This window comes from Panthera pardus, unplaced genomic scaffold (assembly GCF_024362965.1).
Source record: "Panthera pardus isolate Hobbes unplaced genomic scaffold, ASM2436296v1 HiC_scaffold_3, whole genome shotgun sequence".
NCBI lineage: Eukaryota > Metazoa > Chordata > Mammalia > Carnivora > Felidae > Panthera > Panthera pardus.
In genome coordinates, this window is record NW_026526876.1 from 57,844,029 (window position 1) to 57,867,706 (window position 23,678).

Sequence of the window (23,678 nt, forward strand, 5' to 3'; positions counted from 1 at the left end):
CCCGCCCCTCCTGCTCTCTGGGCACCGTGGAGCCAGCCTGCTTTACATTCTGTTTCCGTGCTTGCTTTCTGCCAAGGGACCAGAGCAGCTTAGCTTTTTGTCTTCATATTTTCCTCCACCATGAGCTCCCCCCGCCGGTCCCCTCACTCGCTCTCTCGCTCTGCTCTCCTCTCCGGCAGGGTCATAAATATGCAGCGGATGGCGCCACTTCTGTGAGGGCTGAAGTCTGTTCTCTCATCTCACCGCGCTCGCTCTCTCTCTCCCTTCCCTTTTTTATTGCCTTTTTTCCTCACTTCTTCCCACCCTTCTTGTCTCTGCTTTTTCTCCTCTCTCTTTGCTTCTCTCCACGTCTGCCCCCTTCTTTTGCGCTTCTCCTCCCCACCCTCTCCCCACTTCTTCCTCTCTGCCCATCCCATGCCTCCTCTCCCTCTGCTCTTCATCCTTTCCTTCAACCCTCCTCCTGTTCCTGTTCACCCCTCTCCTGCTCTGTCTTGTTATCCCTTCCACCCGTGGCCTCCATACTCCACATCCAGTCCTCTCTGCTCCAGGCTCCGGAAGCCGGCGCGCCCAGCCCCACCCTCCCCGGTAGAGCAGGTGGGAAGAGAGAGGCAGGCAGAATTGTCTCTGGGTGAACACTCCCCTCGCCCTATTTTTAAGTTCTCCTCCTCCCGCTCGAGCTTGTAGACTCGTAGAAGCACCTCCAGGTCTCCATGAGAACTGTGTTCATGGGCGTGCATGCCAAGGAGCGTCCCTGCCACCTCCCCGGCAGCCCCTCAGCCCGTGAAGCAGGCACCAGGGAAGGGATGGAAACAGGTGACTCTGGAGCTGGCAGTGGGCATTGAGAGGGCATTAGTACACTTGACCCGGGAAGGGAGTATGGCCGAAGCTCCCAAGATGAGGTCACAGTCCTCAGGAGAGCTAGGGAGAGTTAGGGGAGACCCAGTGATGTTCCTCGGCTACACACCACAGCCTCAGCACAGCTGGTAATATCTTGACCCCCATCTTGCATACAGGAAGGGTTAAATAGGTTGCCTAAGGTCACAAAGCTATCAAGGGGCAGGAGAAGCCATTGATCCGGTGGCTCTGGGGCAGATCTGTATACTTGTCTCCTTTCCTTGTCGACCTCAGTCCCTTTCCTCGGCTCTCTCTGTTTCCCTTCTGCTCAGAAGAGCAGTCTTGTAGTTTAGACGCACAGAATGTTAAACACAAATGGCCCTTAGAAATCATATAGTCTAGGGGCACCTGGGTGGCTCAGTCAGTTAAGCGTCCAGCTTCGGCTCAGGTCATGATCTCATAGTTCTTGGGTTCGAGCCCCGCGTCGGGCTCTGTGCTGACAGCTCAGAGCCTGGAGCCTGCTTCGGATTCTGTGTCTCCCTCTCTTCTGCCCCTCCCCCACTCATGCTTGCCCGTGCTCTCTCTCTCTCTCTCTCTCTCTCTCTCTCTCAAAAACAAATAAAAATCAGAAATCATATAGTCTAGTGCTGTTATTTTAGAGACACAGAGGCTGGGGGGCCTGAGGTGGAGACCCCATGGCCAGTCCGCAGTAGAACCAGAAGCAGGTCCTTCCCTCATGCTCTGCCGCAACCTCCAGGTCATTTCTTGCGCAACGTCCTATGGCCCGGGAGGGAACGATGTATTCAGTTTCTGGAGGAAGAGAGATTCATCAGGCTTAGAGGGATGGCTTTGTGCTTAGAATCTGATGACTGTTTAGTCTCCTAATCCAGGAACTCTCATAAACCATTCACCTCCAAGCACAGGATCTAGCTTTTGGAGCTGCTGGGTTCAGAGTCCCTGAGGGAAGTCCTGCTGACTGTGGAGGCCCCACCCATGGTATCAATGTGGACAGACCCAGGCTGTAGCCAGAGGGTTCCTCCGACCTTGGTCGTGATGATGATGATGATAGCACCTTTCATCATCCCAAGTGCCTTCACATACTTTACCTTATTTAATCTTTAAAAGTCCCTGGGGGTGGGGAGGGGCATGACTTGATGGCTCAGTCAGTTAAGCATCTGACTTTGGCTCAGGTCATGATCTTGCGGTTCGTGAGTTTGAGTCCCGCATCGGGCTCTGTGCTGACAATTCAGAGCCTAGAGCTGTTTCGGATTCTGTGTCTCCCTCTCTCTCTGCCCCTCCCTCGCTCACGCTCTGTCTCTCTCTTTCTGTCTCTCTCTCTCTCTCTCTCAAAAATAAACAAACATCAAAAAAAAAATTTTTTTAAAAAGACACCAGAGGACTGCGGTAGGTGTTATTCTCCCATATTACAGAAGATAAAGGAAGGGGGCACCTGGGTGGCTCAGTCTGTTAAGCATCTGACTCTCAGCTCAGGTCATGATCTCACAATTCGTGGGTTTCAGCTCCGTCTTGGGCTGAGCTGATAGTCTGGAGCCTGCTTGGGATTCTGTCTCTCCTTCTCTCTGCCCCTTTCCTGCTTACTGTCTCTCTCTCTCTCGCTCTCGTTCTCGCTCTCTCTCTCAAATCAATTAATTAATTAATTTATTTATTTATTTTAAAAAAGATAAAGGAAGGCTCTTCAGAGAGCTTTAATTCTTGCCCACCTAGCAGACCTAGCAGCGAGTGGTGCCAGAGTGGTGCCAGCGAGTGCCAGAGCTGGACCCCAGGCCTCCTGACTCTGGAGTCTCGTCAGAGGCACACTCTCGTCTCTGACTAGCTGGTGGGCTTCTCTTCCCTACCTCCCCCTCCAGAGCCTGGCCAGCCGGCTCAAGGAGAACATGGAGAAGCTGACGGAGGAGCGGGATCAGCGCTCAGCAGCTGAGAACCGGGAGAAGGAGCAGAACAAGAGGCTACAGCGGCAGCTCCGCGACACCAAGGAGGAGATGGGCGAGCTCGCCAGGAAGGAGGCCGAGGCGAGCCGCAAGAAGCATGAACTGGTAACGTGCCAAAACCCGCAGGGCCCAGAGCAGGCAGCTGTCTGGGTGCACGCCTCCCCTGGGCTGGGGTGGGGGATGGGCCACAAAGAAACGAGAGTTTAGATCTCTGGAAGGAAGAGGAACACGTCCCGAGGCCAGGCCAGAGGGCCGGGGGCAGTGCCCGAGTCTCCATCTGGCACTCCATGGCGCCTCCATGGCGCTCCTTCCCGGCCTGGAGAGACTTGCAGCAGGCTTTCTCTAGAGCAGCCAGATAGAGACTGGCCCTCCGGTGAACTCGACTGCCCCCTCTCCCTCCTAGGAGATGGATCTGGAGAGCCTGGAAGCCGCTAACCAGAGCCTGCAGGCCGATCTCAAGCTGGCATTCAAGCGCATTGGGGACCTGCAGGCCGCCATCGAGGACGAGATGGAGAGCGATGGGAATGAGGACCTCATCACCAGGTGAGGGGGCCTCTGTGGCAGCGGCGGCCGCACCGAGGCCCTCTGACCACCTGTGGAGCAGGCCACGAGGTAGAACAGCTTCAGTCTCTGTCTCCCTGCCACTGAGCCACCAGCCCACCTTTCCCTCATCGCCAGACCCCAGCATGGACCCTGTCCTGTAATGACCGAGGGCAGGACTGGTGCTGCCCGGGTGAGATGCCCTCCCTCCCCCTCCCTGTCCTCCCTCCTCAGGCCTCCCGGGAACCTGGCTCTCCAGCTCTGCCTGTTCACAATGAGTTATTCCCCCGTTTAGCTGCATTTCCGATGGCGCCTGCCCTACTCTGGGGAAAGCAGAGATTTAAGGCCCATGGTACCTTGTTACCATGCCAGAGATTTTCTCTCATAAAACCCACCCAGGGAATGGTTTCGGAGAGAGAGATTTATAGTCCTAGGCTCAGGAAGAAGTCACAAGGCAGGTAGACCAGCAGTTCTGGAGGGTGAGGGTCAGGCCCTGGAGAAACTCCGAAGGCTGCCTTGGGCAGACCCCCACCCCCAGACCTGCCCCCTTCCTGCTTGAGCGCTGATGCCCCATCCTGCAAGTGGGTCCTGGCCCACATAAGAAGCCTGCTCCTTGGGGGCAGAGAAAAAGTGCCCCGGGGCGGCCCAGACCTCCCTCTGAGGATACACTGTCACTCACCCCACCCCCCCCCAGCTGGTCTCAGCCAGCCAGAGCCATGTCTTGCTCAGGATGTCCACCTTGGCCGAGAGGTCCACCCTTGCTTTGCCCACTGGTTTTTCAATCTTCTTCTTCTGTCCCCCTAGCCCACCATTTTCTTTCTGTTTCCAGTTTGCAGGACATGGTGACAAAGTATCAGAAAAGAAAGAATAAACCGTGAGGACTGGGGCGCAGGCGCTCTCTGCCTCTCCTTCTGTGGTGTCTAACTGCCCCTAACACTGGCTTTCACCCAGGGTCCCCACTGCATGCCGCACGTGGACACGGCCTCTTGCACACTCTCCAAGCTGGTCTCACGCTAACACCACTGACTCTGCCCTGAGGGGAGGCAAGGCCAGGGCAGTGAGGCGCTACCCCAGGAAGGTGCAGGCTGGCGCTCATGCCCATGGTGTGCAGGATGGGGGCTCCATCAGAAAAGAGAGCTCAGCCTCATTCGGTGGTACCCACAATCTGCCTTCCTGAGCTCCAGCCCTCTCCTTCCTCAGAAACCAAGCCTCCCAGCCTATTTCTCTGGGGAAAAGTCTGTTCGGGCTGGATTTTTCCATACCCTGGGGCTCCTTTGGAGCCCAAGCTACCCAAAAGAAGCGGGTATGTTTCATTTTGAAAGGTCCACCACCTTCTGGTGGCAGACAAAGGTACAAGGTGAGGAGCATCTAGCAGTTACTTGTTTGGGGAAGGCATCCAGGCAGCTAATCACAGCCCGGGAGCAGTGGCAGGGGGGAGGGAACTGGCAAGAGAAGGGAACGCAGCCAGATGTGTTTACTTTACTCCCTGCGGGCGCCTTGGGCACAGGGAGGCCCCAGGCATTTGTGCTGGTGCCTGTCTGTCAGGTGGCAGGGAGCCCAGCATATCCGCCCTCTCTCGATTCTTTCTTTCTGGGTGGGAGCTGGACGGCGGGTGTGAGATGTGCAGGCCTTCAGGCGGATCGGAGTGATCCTCCGTCAAGTTCGTCAGGGCTGTTTGTTTGGAGGTTGTTTTTTTAGCGTGGCATTGGATTTCCTCCCCCTACTCCCTCTGGCTTGGCAGGCCTCCTCCCCTGGCCAGGATGGGCTGGCGGCCGCGCAAAGGACTCCGTGAGAGCTAATGATAAATGTAATAGTGTGTAACAGTGATAGAGGGCCGCTGGAGCCCGGTTGTCACACACAATTAATATCCCTCGCCATTCTGTCTCCGTTTGTTTGTTCCCCCGCGATTCGGCTCCCAGTTAACTAATAGCACATGAGCCTGGACATAAATTGTATTTGACTCGAGGTTTAATTCCGACCATTTAAAATTTCAACTGCCCCCTGAGCCTGCCTGCCCCTGGAGTTTGTTTACGGGCCTGATTATTTAAGAAAAAGAACCTAAACATCATCTATGTGCTCGAAACTAAAGGGAAGGTGAGGGCAGCCAGGCCAGCTTCTCAACCCGTTTGCTGCTCTGAATGTAAGGAGGGAAATTCGTATTCTGGGTCCACGACTATCTGTCCCCTGTGTGTTCTAGCCCTGCCATCCTTGGACTGTAGGAGCTTCGAGGGCTGATAAAATGCGCATTTAAGATCATATTCTAAACCATTTCCAGGCATGGGCACATGCGTGCATGCATGAGTACACACACACACACACACACCAGTGTGCACTCACGCAGGCGCACTGGGATGTGCAGTCCTAGCCACAATCCTGCTGATGGCAGAGGTGGTGTGGCTTCGTCCTCAGCAGCTCTGGGCCCCAGCTCCAAGTTATCGAGCAAGCCAGTGAGTGAGTGTGCTAAGGCGGGCAGAAAAATAATGTTTCGATTTACTTAGAGATACAGTTGTTATTGCCATAACCTTAATGAAAGCAGTAAACAGTGCAGTATTAGGGGAGATTTATACAGAAACACTTTTAACATGTAGACATAGATTTTGCGATGCATACAGCACCTCCTTTCTAAAGGCAATCAATATGGTTATGAACGGTGGTGATAAATTACAGGCTCTGAAGCTAGAGAAGGAGGTTTTTTGCACGGGTGTATAAATCAGGTGGTATTGGCGTTCCATGGGGCCCATGCACCATAGTAAATCTGCCAGGCTCGGACAGGCACAGGGCTTGCATTAGTGGTTTCGGGGCTGTCTGCTAAACTCCTGTTTACCCAGGGCATCAACCAGCCTCGTCTTCGTTATAATTCTGTATTTGATGGAAGCCCATAAAATATGCCTCTTTGTTCCCCTCCCAACGGGTCATGCTCTCTCACAGTCCCCAGAACAGAGTCTGGTGGTTTCTGGTTTCTGGCGTGCGTGCGTGTGTGTGTGTGTGTGCGCGCGCACGTGTGTGTGTGTACGCCCACACACACACACACACACACACACACACACACACGCCTGTGTGGCTATTTATTCAAGAACATAATTCAGGAATGGGCCTGCTCCTGTTGACACAGATGAAAGGAAATTTATATCGAGGAGAAATCCCAGCATATCCATAGCAGGGGAATGTGGTGAGCAGACATTTTGCAGAATTCTAGAAGCATTCTCACTCAGAAGCTGTCTCTAAGCCCCACTGCTTTGTGAAGGAGTCACCATGACTCCAGCCTCAGACTCTGACTCCTTTGGGCTTTTCTGCAAGTAGAGAGGGCTCAGGCCAGCTTGGCCAGAAAGCAGAACTGGGGAGCAAGGACTGGGGAGGAGGGGGAGAGGAGACTCAGAGAGACAGAGCCAATGTCTGGGACTCTCTGGGCTCAAGTGGATCTCCAGGGTGCAGTTTGAATCCCGAAACTGTGCTAGCACCTCAGGAAATGCTGACACCCCCTCCTCATTTTTCTTTGTTTCTTAAGGGCCGGAGAAGTCACAGGGCGGGTCTGGGATCTGGCCTGTGGTGCTCGGTTAGCTTAGCACTGCCATCAGCCGAGGGGCCTCCCGTTCAAGCTAACCTGAAGCCAGAAAGATTCCCTGGTCTTTTCTGACCCACAGCCAGCGGTCAGGCTCTCACAGTGAAGGCATGGAAAATGGCAGTAGCCACGGCCCCGTTTCTGGGAGTGTGCACACAAGAAACAGAATAGGCTTCTGGGAGTGGCCGTAGAGCCTACGAATCCTCTCTTTTTAACCAAGAGCCATTTAGCTGTAACTGATACATGGATGGTTTCCCCGTCATCCCCGTTGGACTTATTTGGCTGAACAGCGGGCTGTCACAGAAAGTAGAATGGGAGGTGCCTCCATGCCCCTCAGGGTCTTCCTGGTGGCTGTCCTACAGTGTGGCCTGCTGAGTGGGGCCGGGTCCTTGTGAATGGTATGCCCCATCTGACCTCTCTTGTTCCCCTCCTGACTCACCGATGTGCATGTCACCCGCATCCCACCCCTGCCCGAGAAAAACCTGCCGCCCCATCAGTGCTCCCTCCTGGGCAGCGGGTGATCACTCCCTCCCCGGCCTTGCCTACCTTTCTGCTCCTCATCCCACAGCGAGGGGGACTCAGATGTGGACTCTGAGCTGGAGGACCGGGTCGACGGGGTCAAGTCATGGTTGTCGAAAAACAAGGGGCCTTCCAAGGCAGCGTCCGACGATGGCAGCTTGAAGAGTTCCAGGTGAGCGTGCGGCCTTGAGCTGGGAGGAAAAGCCACCTCATGGCCCCGGGGATAGCTGAGCAGTGCCTGGATCCCAAAGAGGCCGGGTCTCATGCCACCGGCGTCTCTTGCCTGGCATGCCTCAGAGGGGCCCAGGCATGCCCCCAGCGTGTGCGATGCGCCAGGAGGCTCAGTGTCAGGTCAGGGTTGGTGGCACCCTTGTTTTTCCCAAACGATGTTTTCCTACCAGACTCGGGGCTTCGGTTTGCCGTAGGTTTAACTTCATCCCCACTTACTCATTTGACAAATGTCGGTTGAACTTCCCAAAAGTTTGGGCCCTGGAATCAAGACTGGAAGGTGGCATAAGGAGACTCCGGATCCCACAACCCCGGACAGGGCTGGCTGGGCCCCTGAAGCCGGCAGAAAAAGACACTGGCTCCCCTGACTCCCCTGTCACAGCTCCATTTCTGTCTTTTTCTGCCCATTCTCTCCTTCTTCTGATCTTTTCACCATTTCCCCTCACCACCACCCCCATGCTTCCTGCTCACACCCATCCACTGGGGGAACTCGTTCCCTATTGTCCAGCCAAGTCACAGTCTTCTGATCACACAGAGAGCTACCCCTGGAATCCGGGGCTCCGCGTTCCTCCTCCCTCACTTCCCAGCCAGCATGGCAGCAGGGAGGGAGATCCTCTGTCCTCTGCTCCAACGCCTCCTCAAGCTGTTTCCCTGCTGGCTCCCCCGCCTCCCACTTTCTCCCCAACTCTGAACCATCCTGATCCCCACCAGGGCACACCCTTCTCCACCCCCTCCCAGAGTAGCGGGCAGGCTGCTTTGTAAAGTAATCCCTCGCCTTCTCCAACTCCCCTGAGGCCCCTTCCCAAGTCCAGCCCCTCACCACAAGCACCCAGCGGCCCCCTCTAATTGGTTTAATTTATTCAGCCAAACAACATTTTGTTATTGCAGATAATGCTGCCTTCCCCGCCCCACTGCCGTTCACCACGGTGTGGCACAAGGCTCCAGGTAGTTGACAATGAAATAAATTGAACTAAACGTTTTAGAGGGGGAAAAGTGATGAAATAGAACAATGGTCTAATTTACATGACATTCTCCATGAAGCTATTTTCACTGACGCAAATTATTTTGCTTCATTTCCTCCGATGCTCTCACTGCCACTTTGCCAGGGTGCTGCCGCTCACTCCTTTTGCCTCCTGTCTCCTCCCTCCCTCTGTATCTTTATTCTCTGGGTTTAATGCCGGCTCCTCTCTTTCTCTCTCTCTCTCTCTCTCTCTTTCCCTCCCTCCCTCTTCCCTCCCTTCCCCTCCCCCCCATTCTCTCTGGGCTGCCTCTAATCCACTACTGGTTCTCTCTTCCTGACCTCATCTCCCTCCCCTAGAACGGCCCTCAACACCTCTGGGAAGGAGGGCAAGGGGGTGGAGGAGAGGCCAGCCTCCGTGCTGAGCTCTCTGAGCTACCGGAAACGGCTCACCCTGAAGGACTCCATCGGGGGCACTGGGGACGAGGACTCGCTCTTCACCACCCTGAGCGAGCGGGCAGCCTCCCCAGAGAGGCCCCCCCGGAAGACCCGCACAGGCCCCAGGGAAGAGCAAGATGAATGCAGCTCCACCTTCTCCCAGACCCGGAGTCGCGTTGGCCGGGGGCTGGAGAAGCGGTGGGGCTCAGACTTCGACCGGGCCTCGACCGTCTCTGCCCCCACCAGCCGGGCCTCCTCAGCCACACGGCGCGGCTCCGGTGAGGACGGGGCCCGCTCCTCCATGAGCTTCTCGCTCTCAGGCTCCCCCAGTTCCCGGCGCAGCACCTCCCGGCTCGATACCCTGTCCAGGACCCTCAGTCCTTCCTTGAGCCGGGCCTCGGGCCTGGGCCGGGACAGCCCTGATTCCCGCCTGTCCTTGGGCCAGAGCTGCCTGGATGCGTGGGATGACGGAGCCAGTGTGGCCTTGAGCGAGGCCCACTCCCAGTACAGCCACCCGTCGCTGGCCCGCAGCCTGTCGGTGCCACCGCGGCCACACGCCTCGCCCTCTGCCACGGATGAGCCTCTCGGCTCCAGCATCCGCCCCGTCAGCCGTCACTCCTACCTGGACCCAGACCTGGAGGCCGCCATCAACGAGGTCTTGAGCTACAAACCCGTCCCGTTCCAGAGGAGCAGCCTGGAGCCCGACTCCGAGGAGGACGACCGGAAGAGCATCCAAAGTGCCCGCAGCGCCCAACTGGACCTCCCGGCGCGGGCCACCAGCATCCGCCGCTCGGCCTCTGCCGCTGACGTCTCCCGCTCCCGCAGCGGCCGGAAGAGCCGGAGCAGGAGAAGGAGCAGCTCCAGCTCTAGCTCCAGCTCCAGCTCCGAGGATTCCTCGGAGCACAAGCGGCGGAAGAAGGGGCACTCTCGGAAGAGCAAGAAGAAGTCCAAATCGAGAAGAAAGAGAGCGGAGACAGAGTCGGAGTCCTCATCGACATCCAGTGGCTCTACTGTGTCAGGCCACAGCCGCTCGAGCGTGAAGAAGGGCCCGGCTGCAGAAGGTGAGGAGGCCAGGCAGGCGCACCGGCCGTCGCGGAAGGAGGAGAAGAAACGCAAGAAGGAGGTGGACAGCCTGATGATGCGGTACCTGTACCGGCCCGAGAGCGACTAGTGCAGTAGGTGGCGCCCGGCGTGGGGTGCAGCATGGAGTGTGCCGCTCGGTGTGAACTAACGTGCCCGACCCCATCCGCCACCACCCAGGCCTCTCCTGCGTGCCTCTGTGGCGGGCCTGGCCTCAGAGAGCTTTCTGGCTGCCTTGGAGAGTGGGGCCAGCGAGCTGGTTAGTCCTTCTCTGCCCCGAGCCCAGTCAGCTGACCTTGCTGAGGATGATCCGGCACAGCTCCCACTTACTAAGTCCTCACCGCGGGTGCCGGGGGACCTCCTAGACATTTGCCACATTTTGTTCACTTCATCCTCACACTAACTCCGTAACAAAGGCTTGATTAGCCCCATTCTATAGAAGAGGAAGCTGAGGCTCAGGGAAGTTAAGTCACTGGCCAGGGTCACACAGTTGGGAAGTGATGTGCTGGGATCTGAATGGAGTCTATTAGGCTTGCTCTCCACCACTCCTCCTCCGTAGGGCCCAAGGCAGAGCACACAGGTGACATGTTTACTGTGTGTGCCTCGGGCTTTTGTCTACGCCCCCAATGGGCTGGGCTTGGGAAAGGGCTCTAGCCGACCCCTGAGGGTGAGCTGGTGTGTCAGTGGCCCAGCTGGTGTGTCAGTGGCCTCCGTCTCTTACGGGACCTTTGGCTCGGCTCTCGACACTGCCCTGCAACGCCACCTTCCTCCCTGCTACGCGCGTCAGGCCTCAGACAGCAAGACTCACAGGGCTGCACCACACCCTCCCTCAAACCCCAGTTCCCTGACTCCCTCCCCAGCCCTCCCACCTGAAGCCCACACATGGGCGTCGCCTCAGCTCAGCTCATCTTAAAAAGTTATAATGAATAGAAATTAGCAGCTGCTGAGTGACAGCCCCCTCCTGGCTCTCCTGCCTCCCCCAGCCTTCTCTCTGTGGGAAGGGAGATCTAGCAGTTAGGCCCTTTATGCCCACACCCCCACCTCAGAAGAAGGCAGAAACTGACTCACTGGAATCCCATTGTTCCCGGTTTCCCTGGTGGGTGGTGACATTTGGATCACCCTGGTTATGTGAAGCTGTTTTGGGCCTGGCACCCTCCCAGGGCAAGCTTGCTGCTTCCCAGGAGGTGTGACCCCAGAGCGCAGCCCCCTGGGGCAGGGGCCTTGCTTCCCCGATGCATGAACTAACACACACCTGTCGCATGTTTGTGGGCCTCTTGTGCCGTGGGGTGGCTGAGCACGTACATTGACTTGGCCGGGTTATACCCAAAGGGACCAGTTATGTTTTAAGGAAAGGAGCAAATAGAAGTGAAAGTTACCTGCAGCTATTTGGAGATGGGTGATGGGATGGAATTAGGGGGATGGTGGAGGAGGGTGGAATTTAAGCCCAGCCCAGGCTCATGGACAGACATCTTGGATTCCTCTGGCCCCAGCTGCTCTGAAACCAAGCCCTTGGGCTCAGCACTGCTCCGTCGCTTCCCCCCCTGTGGCAGTGGTTGCGGGATGCTCTGGAGGAGCAGAAAGCATCTCCGTTGCTCGAGGGAGCTGTTGTCAGCTCCACAGTGAGCAAAGGCTGGAGTCGCAATATTGTATCTACCAGCTCAGCCTTCCCCTCCGCAGCCCTGCTGAGTGCCCTGCTCCCCGAATGCAGGAAGTCAGTTGATGGGCCATGGGGTGGTTTGGAAAAGAGAGAAGGCCAGACCCTTCTGAGCACTGCACCCCTGCTTGAAGAGGGAGACGTGGGCCTCACCAGGCCCCGGCAACTGGTGTATTTCGGACCCGATGCCCTTAGCCCATCATCACCCTTGACCCCAGAACCAGCAAGAACAAAACCACATAAAGCCTGTTTCTTCCCCCAGCCACCAGCACAGTTCCTCTTGTCTGCCAGCAAGACAGGAGTGATCCTGAAACCCTATACAACACCACCGGGGAGGATTGGATTCACTGCGGGGAGAGTGGGCGCCGAGCCAAAAGCTTGCCAGTCAATACAGAGCTGGCAGGAGAAGGACCAGGGAAGGGAGGACCTAGTCAAACTCAGCATGAACCGACTTTGGGTAGAATGGGGGCAGGGGCAGAGTGATGGCTTAGCTTCCCATCTGGTGATGGGGACCGGTGAGAATTCAGAACACGAACGCATCCATAGCAGAGGCAAGGGGAGGGGCCTGCCACCCCGGGCTCACCCAGCAGGAATTAGTTTATACACCAAATTGTTTGTGACAGCGCTATGCAGGAGACACTGGCTTGTGGGGAGGAAAGCTTTTGGAACAATTTGGTTAAAATGTTCAAATTGCCAGCCCGGACTCTTGCCCTGGGGAGGGGGCTAGCTGCCTGCTGTTGGCTCTACAGCTATGGCGATAGAAGCCACAAAGGAGACTGGCTGAAGAACACCCAGCCAGGGGCAAGGGTATCTTATGGCTCCGTGGAACTGACCCCCGCTACCTGTGCCATTTACCCAGCACCTGGATGGAGCAGTGTTGGAACCTGGTGGGCATAAGGACACAGGGATGGGGGACGCGGCCCTACTCTAAGGAGAGACATGGGGGGAATCGAAAGGAATTCGGGCCGGCCCCTACCCGACAGCGCCCCATTGGCATCTGGGTCCCAGTCCTGGCATCTGCCTTGCCCCCCAACTGCCCCCAAAATAATCACACTGCCTTTTCACAAAATCAGTCCTTCCCATGCCCAAGAGCAGACCTTAGCACTGGGTGCCCAGAAATTCTATCTCAAACATGAAAATAAAACCAGGCTCCCACTAATTTAGAATTCAAACAACCCAAAAGCTAAAATAACCCCAATTTTTTCTATGGTGCACAGTCATCATTGAGCTTTATGATTTCGTCCCTGAGACACCCTAGAGTCCTTAAGTGCCTTTGGCCCATCAAAGTAAGACTCATTTATGTTCAGTCTAGTTTGTATTAAATGTGTTTTGTGCTATTCTGATTCCTTTAAAAATGGTAATTCATTCATGAGAAATATGATAACTATTAACCAGACTGCCCCATTCCTGAACCATTTTGCATAATTGAACATGTAGTCTATCAGGCTCTTCCTTCTCCCCAGGGAGCGGGGGGCGGGGAGAGAGAGAGAGACAGACAGAGAGAGAAACCTATCTTTACACACCCCCCTGGCCTTTCACCATGGGCCTGTGGGGAGCATTCAGGTTTGGTCTTGTTTCCTCTTCGGGTCACCCAATCCAGTGGCCGGGTGGAGTCAGCAAAAGCTTTGAGGTCTAAGAGTCCAAGTTCAAATGTACATAGTGGCTATATGACCTTGAGCAAGATGCTTCTTTGAACCAGCTTCCTGGTGACCTTTCATAGGGCTCTTGTGAAGAATAAGATGCATATCCAGACTGCCTAGGACGATGTCTCACATGCTGGAAGTACTCAATAGCCAAACCCTTTCTTCACAACACAGATGGAAAAGTGAAGGATTTGATTCTTTCTCTCAGAAGCCTGCTTCCTCCTCTTCGGGTTTGGGGTAGAACTTCAAAGGGGCTATAAACAAGGTTCCCCGCCTCAGATTCTTAAAGCAGAATGTGGGCAGAGGGGTCACCGAATTCCTGTTTATGCCAGTGGAAGCTCTCTAGGATCCGGAAGCAGAGCTGTGTCCCTGGCAGCACTGGACGGGGACTCTCTGAGTGCTGGACACTGGTAGGGGTGGAGCTTCTCTGTGCTGCATTTTGTTCAAGAGTGTTGAAATTATGGTGCACTTGAACCGGCAGAGGCAGCAGCAGTGGGAGGGGCAGGGGAAGGTGGCTCTCAGGCTTTGGGAAAGAAAGAAAAAAAAAGAAGGTGACTGGAGCAGAAGGTTCCATCCTTGCTGAATGCCATGAGCCTGCTCCATCCAGGGGATGATGTTTCTTCACATCCTGGTGGGAGGAAGCTGGAGATTCCCAGTGAGCTGATGAAAACTCTAGAGGGCTGGGTTATGATACCAAGAAAGGGATAACTATGCCACCCTGAAATGGACGTCTTGCCAGTTCCTACATCCTGAGTCTCCTATCCTTGTGGTGAATAGATGATGCCACGGTCAAGGGCAGAAATTCTCACAGGCCTTAGGAAAGCCTAAGGGGAAAGTATTAAGGTCTGGTAGTATTCCGTGAGGAAGGCTCCTCCTTCTTAGATGGAATCGTGTTAGGAATGAGGTTCCCTTAGGTTGTAGCCATATAATCACCAGACTGCCATTCTCCAAGTCAGCCTGGTCCATGGACCACCTCCATCAGAATCTTCTGGGGAGGAGTTGAAAATGGGGAATTCCTCAGTTCCACCCAAAAGCTAGCAAATCAAAATTTCTCCAGGGGAGGATGCAGGAGTCTTTATAACACACTCGGGTTTGAGACCCACTGCTCTACAGTGTTGCTTTCCTGGGAATTTCAAAAGGTTTCAGAATCAAAACAATGTGCTCCTTTCTCTTACTACTCTGAGTGTCTTCTGGGGAAGATGGAATTGCTTCTCAAGCAAGATAGGATTGAATTTACTTCTCAATTTGTGGCTTTTAGGGACTGCTATGACAGGGTTTTGGGAGCCTCCCCAGACCCAAAGGCTTTGGTGCCGCGAGTTAAGAGCATTGTTCGTCTGTGACCTTGTTCCTCTCTCCCTGCAGCCCCACCAGTTACTGGAAGTCCCTTGCCCCTGACCGGTCAGATGATGAACACGACCCTCTGGACAGCACCTCCAGGCCAAGATATTCCCATAACTATCTGAGTGACAGCGACACAGAGGCCAAGCCGACAGAGACCAACGCATAGCCCAGGGGAGTGGTCTGAACCTCTGGCACCCAAAGGCTACTGCCACAGCGCCTCTCCCAGGAAATGATGGGGCACAGGTCTCCCCCACCTGACTGCTGATCTGCATGGGAAACACCCGACCCAAGGGGGTTGGGGGGCTTTCCAAATTGTGGGTGTCTGACATCTCCACATGGAAGAGGTGGGGGGAAGAGGAGTTTCTGAAAAGAGAACTTAATGCTCCTTCTGCCTCCAAATGCCACACTTTTGGTTTCGACCTTGGGCCGCACTGTGGGCAGTGGCAGGTGGCTTGGCACTGCATGGAGCCAGCAAGCTGACCTCCATCTCAGCCCCCTGCTCAGGGACGGTGGACAGATTGCCTGCTGGGACACTCTAGGTTGCTGGGTCCATGGGGAGGAATTGGGGGCAGGAACAGCAATTCCTTCCCCGCCCCCAGGCTTGGGGTGAGGGCTTTCTCTTCTCAGTGCCTGCTGTCTTTTTACTTTTAATTTAAATACCCACCCTCTCCATCACAGCTGCATCCCTGAGAGTGGGAGGGGGCTGTGGTGGCAGCTGGGGTTTCCAGGAATGACTGACTAGGGGAATCTCATCTCCCGCTTCGCTCCTCAGAGAGCAGTCCTTTCTCTGTGCAGCTGGAGAGACCGGTGAGCGGAGCTGGGTCCAGATTCTTGTCAGCATGGGGAGCGGCTCTCAGGTGCTTCTGGGTTTGGGTTGAGCAAGCCTACGCAGACAGGGGTGCATATGTACCATCTGGCACTTTCAGCCCCCACCCCCTTCGTCTCATCAGTGTGTTAAGTGCAATGACCTATTTAAGACTAAACCCATTCCACCTATGCCGATAAGTTCGGGGCTTATCCAAGCACTGCCTCCTTGACCCTGTGTCCAAGTTGCCTGGACTGTAGGCCCAACTTGAGAGGGAAGGGCTTGGGTTGGGAGCTTGTGATCAGAAAAACTCAAGATGGGGGTTTGGGTCAGTACTGATGTGCATTAGACACGAGTCCTCACCCTGTGTCCTGAGCCTGAGTCATTTTTCTTCTTCCAATTGCCCTGCCCCCACATACTTCCCCGAGACAAGACAACACGTGGCCGGACAGTCCCAGCCCCACCCTAAAGGTCATCCCACCAATAATACCAGACTTGGGGACCCAAGGGCAGTGCCTGGTGCAGCTCCCATCTGCTGTCCCCCTCACCTTCTCTCCCGCAATTGGTTTGTACTCACTGGGCTGTGCTCTCTCTTCCCTGTTTACCTGATGTATGGAAATAAACGTCCTTCTCCTCCTGGCTCTGCCTGTTACTTCAGGCTCAGGTAAAGTCCGAGATGGTCAATGGGGAGCAGAGGCAGGGTTCTGGTAAGGACCTAGGGAAGCGGCCGGGTCTCTGGCCTACTCCCACGCCAGATCAGTGCCACAAAGAAAGTTCTGGCAGGTCACCTGGGGGCAGGCAAAGGTAGAATGAGAAGATTGGTCAAGGGAGACAAACCCCACCTTTTATTTTAAGAGCTTGTGGATTGCAATCAGGCAGAGCCATTCATGCCTCATCCTACACTGGCCTCCACTCAGAAATGTTGAGGTCCTCTGATTACTAAATCTCACCAATTACAGGGATCCTAGCTTCTCTCTCTCTCTCTTTTTTTCAAGTCCTTCTAGAAAAAAACTTTAAGTTTAATTTTAGTCATTCCAAATATGACTTTTTGATCAAAACTTGCCAGAACTCTCTCTGGCCCCCAACCCCACTGGCCACAGGCCAACTTGAGTAGGCTGGGAGTTCTGGCTTCTCTGCCCTGCCCAGTCTCTGCCTTCATGCCTCAGTCCACACTTGGTCTGCTCACTGACAGCTACAAGGCAGCTCTTACAGAAGGGTAAAAAACAAACGACGACTCCTCCTCCACCTTCTGTAATGTGACCAGTTATAATCCTGGCACACATAAAGTTTCTTTTACAGCTGGTCAGTCGGGCTCCCCTGGTTTGTACAGGTAGGCAGGAAAGGGTATCAGACAGCCCTGAAGCCAAGGCTCTGGAGATGTCAGCCTCCCAGAAAGGGTCAAGAAAGGGAAGGAGGGAGGAAAGTCCCCCAGAACGAGTGGGAGAGAAGTATAATATGGACCCATCTTGAATGAAAAAGACTACCCCTCTCCACTGCCCCTGCAAGGTCGAATAGAAAAGGTAATAAAAGTAAAGTTACTTTTTTTTAATTTTTTATTTTATTTTACATTCATTTATTTTTGATAGAGACAGAACACAAGTGGGGGAGGGGTAGAGAGAGAGGGAAACACAGAATCAGAAACAGGCTCCAGGCTCTGAGCTGTCAGCACAGAGCCCGACACGGGGCTCGAACTCACAAACCGTGAGATCATGACCTGAGCCGAAGTCGGACGCCCAACCGACTGAGCCACCCAGGCGCCCCTACTTTTTTTTTTTTTAAACTGCTGGCTCCTCATGTTCATCTTTTACTCATGCTCTCAAATAGATGGGTGCATTTTCTATTTCTCCCAGGAATGGGTGACAGAGTCCCTCCCATCTGCAGACAAGATCCCAACTCTGTTGACCTGCACCGACTCAGGCCTCAGGTTAACTGGAAAGTCCAACATCATTGTCGAATTGTCTGACCTGGGGCTTCAATTCAGAAAGCTTATATTATTAATTATTCATTCACTCAACATTCAGATATTTCATAACTGCCTGCCATGGCCTAGGCACTGTTCTAAGTGCTGGGGACAGATGAGTTTTCTTCCTTCATAAGGCAGATATTCTAGTGGAGGAGTTAGACATACAAAATAGGTACTGCATCTACTAATATCTGCAAGCTTTGGGTGAGGAGAGAGGAGTAAATTATAGTGTTTGTCATCTAGGGGCTCATAGATTGGGACAGACCCATGTGGAAATAATTACATGAGACAGAAGGACAAATAGGTTGCTTTGGGAATATGATGGGGGAGGGGGTTGGAGAAGGATGGGAAGGCTTCTAAAAGGAGCTGGTATTTTGAGCTGGGGTTTGAAGAAAGGCTTCTACAGGTGTACCAGAAAAAAAAGAGCTTAAGCAAAGGCCCTGAGGCAGGGAAAGATAGGTGGTGGTAGGGATCTCCACAGGCTAAGGAAGCAGGAAATCGCCTCACATGACCAACACTTCAAGTTGCAGCAAAGCCCCTTGGCCAGGGTGCTGGGCTCCAAGAAGGAAAGGAGCGATTCCCTCAGCACCATCTCCCCGGGGGAGTCCAAGAGATTGTAGCCATCAAAGGCCAATCATTTTGGGTGTGCCTTCAGAGCTCCGTAAGTTCCGCCCTCACCTGTACACTCAGGGCACCTCTGGTCCCTAAGATGTAAATGATTCTAGAAAAAAAGGCAGCAAATCTGTCCCTGTGCCAGGCTCAAAGCTGCCTCCATAGAATCTCCTGTCTAATGAGAGGCATGGGTGGGACCCAAAGCCTTGTGAGGCTCCCCAAGGTGCCCAGTCAATGCCCAGAGACAACAGGGACCCACAGTGACTCCTGAACTACTTCCTTTTGTCCTGTGTCCTCTTGGCAGATTATCCCAGTTGTCCCCCCACCATGCCCCACCCCCATGCCTAGTGGCACAGACACTTAGCGATTTGCTCCTTAATTGTCCCCCAGCTAGGCTGCGCAGATGCCGCTCTTTAATCTCTCCTGATAAATGAATCGCGCCGCTCCTTTAATCATATGTTCATATCCAAGCCAATTTGAATCAATTTGGCAGTGAGCGTGTTGCAAGAGATGCCATGACTGCTGCTTTCCCCTCAGGGCCCCCGAGCCAGCGCGTCTGCTGTCCTCATCCTCAGCAAAGAGCCCAGGGGGCCCATCCCAGGAAAGGATCTCCTACCTGAATAGTGAGGACTTTTCAAAGTCAATCATTCATTCCTGTCCTCCATGCTGGGCCCTTCGGGACTAGAGGGAGTTGGGTTCCAAAGCCCTCAGAAGCCAGGGAGGGGGGTGGGTCCATAGCCTTCCTGGGTCACTGAATAAGGGGCCCCATTATCATCCCTGGGAGAAAGCACTGCCTTAAATCTAACCATAATCCTTCCGCTCCCCTTTCATTTCCTCTGAGCTAGTTCTCAGAGAAGCTGGAACACTTCCTCACCTTTCACGCAGCAACACATTCCAGACCAGCCTATGGTAATTTGTCCTTGCCTGCTGCTGCTGCTACTGGCTGCCACCCCAATTCCTTTCATCTTTCCCCAGGAAGTATTCTATTCTAAATCCTCCAGCCTGGTGGGCAGTCCGGGACATGCTTGGTAATGCACCAAGTTCTGCTGCATTTAGGGCTGCTGCTTTTTCACCTACAGAGTGGTGTCCACGTGCCGGAGTGAAAACAAAACAAAAGGAGACGAGAACCTACTCCACGGAGAGCTTCTGCCGCTAGCGCTGAGACCCTGGAGAAGGGGCAGTAATCTCTCGGACTCAGTTTTCCCATCTGTAAAACAAGGTGGTACCGCTGACAACCTTTTGGCTTCTCAATTCGGAGGGAGCCCCTCACTGCTGCCCACAGAACCTCCCACCCCCACCCCCACCCCTTCATCACCCTCGGTAAGGAGCCGGAGGGCCCGGCTGGCGGCGCGAGTCGGACAGCGCGATGCCGGTGCCAGGGGAGGGACGTCTTCTCCCAGCGCCAGTCGGTCTGGGGCCGGTTGCGTCCAGCAGCCCGGGTGCGCCTCCGCTTCCTCTCTGCATTTCTTCTCCCGTTTCCCCGCGGGCTCTGCCGGTCCCGGCAGACGCCCTCCCAATCGTGGGGAGCCCGCCTGTATTAGCATATTCATATCTCATTTGCATGACCCGGGCCTCCCGAGCGCCTCGCCTCCGACTCCGCCCCCGCCCGAAGGGTCTTCCCGCACCTCCGGAAGCCACTACGCTCAAAAGGTTCTCAAGCAGTTGACTGGGCGGAGCCCGTGGGCCTTGCCCTTCAAGGATTCCCTGGGCGCGAGCCCTGGTCTCGGAGCTCAGCAGACCGACAATAGTGTTTCCCGCCTTTTCAGGGCTCTTGGAAGTCCCTGGCAGAAGCTGGGAACGAAGGTGCCCTTCCCGGCCTGTCAGAAGTGACCCGTGGGATGAGGAGGATGATAAAATTAACAATAGTTCCCATTTGCTGAGCACCTACTTACTATGTTCCCATTTGCTGAGCATTTACTACTCCTCTCACCTTCATCACAACCCGGAAGTGTCCTCTCTGTGAGGCTCAAAGAGGTGATATGTGTCCTAGCAGGGTCCTCAGCTTGGTTCCAGCAACTGCCCTGGAGCCTCCCGGCCATTCTGGCCTTGTCAGAGGGTAAAGGGACATGTGAGAGTGCCAGGAAGCATTGTCCAGAACCTCATCTCTAAATCGCTGTGTGCCTGGTATTCACCAAGGCCTGGCCTAAGTAAGGAAACACTTCTTGGCATTTTGGGGGGAAATGTCAACCTTACATTTATGTTGCTCCTTAAAATTTTCAGAGCATCCTCCATACATTATCACATTTCTGCTTCATGCATATACTGTGCCAACAATATGAGTAACAGTTCCACATGGCCCGGAATGCATATATTAAGCTATATTCACCTCAGTCTAATTTCATTACAGCACGATGGAAAAATCCAGACCATTCTCTGGGATTTGATCTGGGAGGAGTGATTTCCAGAGCAATAGCCATTTTGGAGTTAACAAGGATGCTAGATTTGTTTAGACGGAATTTCACAGAGAAATTGAGTCTTTTGTAGTGTAAACCCCAGTGATGGGTCACATACATGAGGGAGATTCCAAAAAGGATGTGTGCTTTGCGATTGAAGTCAGTGACATAAATCTCCCAGTGGAATACTTAAATGTGCAGATAGAATTTGCTTTAGATATCAAAAGTCAGCTATGACAGTTTTACCAAAAAGAGAGAGAGAGAGAAAACCTCAAAAAGGATATTAAGGTTCACACCATCCAGGCAAATTATATTTGAGGTGGCTTAAGAGTCAAAGAGTTTCCCCATTTTAATAAATTTTTATATGTTTTGTGCCACATCTATGATCTGACTAGATTAGAGAAAGAAGCAAATGGATTTGAGGAAAAGAGGACGCTAGGGAATTTGAAAGCACAGAATCAGAAAAGAAGGAGTTTAAAACACACACACACACATTCTGGAACAACTAGAGGCAGCCAATAGCCTTAGAAACATTATGTCTTTGAAAGATAGGTCAATGACTGGTAAATAGGCAAAATACAAAATTGTGTGTGGTACAATAGGCCTCATGGCTCATATTTAGTTCTGGGGACTGGCAAGTTGCAGTTGGAGGTTGGAACCCTTGCCTGAAGGCTGCTTCTGGCCCCCACAGGAATACTATCCTCTGGAGAGGAGGGAAGAGTGACCCTAGTGAGTGGCACTGCCCTGGAAGTTGCCTCACGAGAAGCACAGAACTCACGGCCTGCCTTGGAGGGTCCTAGAGCTCATCTGTGGAGGCTGTCTTTCCAGTGGGCCACATACTGAGCCAACTGGGCAAGATTTAACAGCAGAGAAGGAGCTTCTGTTCCCAGGAACCGGCAAAATAACCCTAGAGAACCAACTAGAAAGTGAGGCGGTCTTACAGCTCTATGAATGGGTTCTTAAGGGAACATGCACACGTGACAAAAGTACACACGAAAGCACAGATGTTAGATAAACATTAGAAGGGACCTCGGGGCGCCTGGATGGCTCAGTCGGTTAAGCATCCGACTCAAGTCACGATCTCACAGTTCGTGAGTTCCAGCCCCTTGTCAGGCTCTGCGCTGACAGCAGCGAGCCCAAAGCGGGACTGAACTCATGAACCACCACTCATGACCTGAGCTGAAGTTGAACGCTTAACCAAATGAGCCACCCAGTCTCCCCTCGGTTTTTTTCTTTTTTAAGTCAGTACAGATATATATCTGTGCCAAACACCAAAGAAAGCCCCAAATTGTCATATTAGTGTGATTTTAAGAGTAGCTTCTTTCCTGGCATTTCATAGATAGAAATAGTAGCCAAAGGGGGGGTGGGGGGTGGGGGGACCATGTGGCAAAGCTGCTTAGAAACTGCTTAGATCCCTTGCTCCGGGAAAGCCGTTTTTAAAGCAGCAGGCATCTCTTGGCACGGCTGAGTGTAGAAGCTGGAAAAGGAGCAGATTGGAGGGTGGAACTTGAGCAGGGTATTTAGGGGAGAGGAAGTCAGGGGAGCATCTAGACCTGCCCTCCCGTGTAGCTGGGAGCCCTTCAGGAGACAGGTTGAGGCGAGGAGACTCTTGTACTCCTGTTGGTGAAGGGGGACTGGTGTGGCGGAATGGGTAAGGAGAAGCCAAGAGTCAAAAGGTCATTTAGGATATGTGTGTCACAGTTGTATACCTTTTTTTTTTTTTTTTTTAAGATCTCTGTGGGTCGACATGGCTCAACGGCCAGACTTTGTGCCTGGCTGATCGATTTGTGCTTCTCATACCTGACCATCTAAGAAGGTTTAGCCCCTTAAGGAAAAAGTATCTTTGCTGTTTCAGAGCATCAAGTGACCAGTGAGTTCTCTGAGAAAATGAGAAGGTATAGGTGTCAGAAGGGGATGTCTGGGGGTTCAGGCTTTGCAGAAGGTCCAGGAGGAGTAAGTCCCCTGGGGCGTCAGGGTGAGTTTCATCTCCCTCCCCACCCCCACTCCTTGCTCCCCAGTAGAAATCAGCTACAAATCTCAGCTTGTTGGGAACAGATGGCCTTGGCTGACGAATAAGCCACCGCAGGCTGCTCCACCTGTTCTCGGGCTGGAATAATCAGCTCGAGACAAACATCGGCGCTGAAATAACTCATGGCAGCGGGTGATGCGCAGGCACAGATTCCAAAAATCTCTTAAATAGACCCCCTCCAAGTCTCTCCCCTCCCCAGCCCCTAGAGGCCATCAGGGGAAGGTAATGGAGCGGAGAAGACAGATCGAGAGCCCCAAACTGAGCCTGATGCCGTGCTGGTGGTGCCTGCAGGGGTGGGGGAAGGGACTGGGGGGGCGGGCTAAGTTCAGTATGGGAGGGGCGCAGAGTGGTGTGGGGGCATCGTACCCCTCCGCTGGCCGGGAAGTTATTTCACAAGAGCACATGGAGAACGTGGGAATGGTTGCTCTGTGTCAGGGACAAATGTGAGGAGATCCCACCAGTGGATAGCAGAAAACTGAAAATTTGGGATTCATTTGAATTGTTTATTAAAGGAGTGATATGCAAATGAAACCAAGCTTCTGCGAATCTCTCAGCAGCTCAGGACAGCTCTGCCGCTGGGGGTGGGTGCCTGGGTGCCCATACTTTTGTGGATTTGTGTTGCCTTCCCTCACCTCCTTGATGAAGTCAGCTGGGCTAATGTTCCCTGGCACGGGCAGATGAGCCCGTCAGGGGAGTGACAGCGCAGGGAAGCAGTGGTGATGGCAGTTAAGAAAGGCGGGTGCCTGGGGAAGAGGGGTGCCTGCTGAGATGGGGTCCAGCTCCTGTGGAATCAGGAGAGGTGGGGATTGAGAAAGAGGAGCGAAGCTGGCTTCTTGCTCTGGGTGCCTCAGGCACCCAGTGACCCTCCGTCCAGTGACCACTCCCAACGCCCTGCACTTTGGTGCACAGAGCATGGGGACTGAGTCCCCAGAGACTGTGCTGGCTGGGGAAGAAGGCTTGGACGCCTCCCATCCCCAACTGCATCTCTAACTGTTATCTATCATTCCCCACCCCCCAAGTGGTTTCTGCAGCTCTGCCTGTGGTCAGGACCCTCACCTATCATTTAGGGTCCCACAAACCTGCTCTGCTTGAAGCCAATTGTGTTCACAGAGGTGCCATGGTGACCCCCTTTT

The 23,678-nt window shown here is 53.9% G+C and overlaps 1 protein-coding gene and 1 long non-coding RNA gene across 19 annotated transcripts in view; one reads left to right on the forward strand and one right to left on the reverse strand.

Moving 5' to 3' along the window:
• MYO18A (myosin XVIIIA) overlaps window positions 1-16,187 on the forward strand; it is a 102,566-nt gene extending 86,379 nt beyond the window's left edge. For 12 of the 18 annotated variants that reach the window (XM_053892980.1, XM_053892985.1, XM_053892986.1 and 9 more), the window contains 6 exons: window positions 2,703-2,888; window positions 3,187-3,326; window positions 4,153-4,197; window positions 7,451-7,573; window positions 8,948-10,200; window positions 14,765-14,880. In XM_053892980.1, the coding sequence (XP_053748955.1) occupies window positions 2,703-2,888; window positions 3,187-3,326; window positions 4,153-4,197; window positions 7,451-7,573; window positions 8,948-10,196 (1,743 nt within the window). In that variant the 3' untranslated portion in view covers window positions 10,197-10,200; window positions 14,765-14,880. Of the gene's footprint in view, window positions 1-2,702; window positions 2,889-3,186; window positions 3,327-4,152; window positions 4,198-7,450; window positions 7,574-8,947; window positions 10,201-14,764 lie in introns of all 18 variants that reach the window. The other 6 variants (XM_053892994.1, XM_053892997.1, XM_053892999.1 and 3 more) reach the window with 3 other exon arrangements.
• On the reverse strand, window positions 15,661-19,381 carry LOC128774259 (uncharacterized). The gene is made up of 2 exons (XR_008418803.1): window positions 19,256-19,381; window positions 15,661-16,336 (listed from the first exon to the last, which is right to left on the reverse strand). It is a non-coding gene; the product is annotated as an uncharacterized LOC128774259 (long non-coding RNA).
• Between the last annotated feature and the right edge of the window lie 4,297 nt (window positions 19,382-23,678).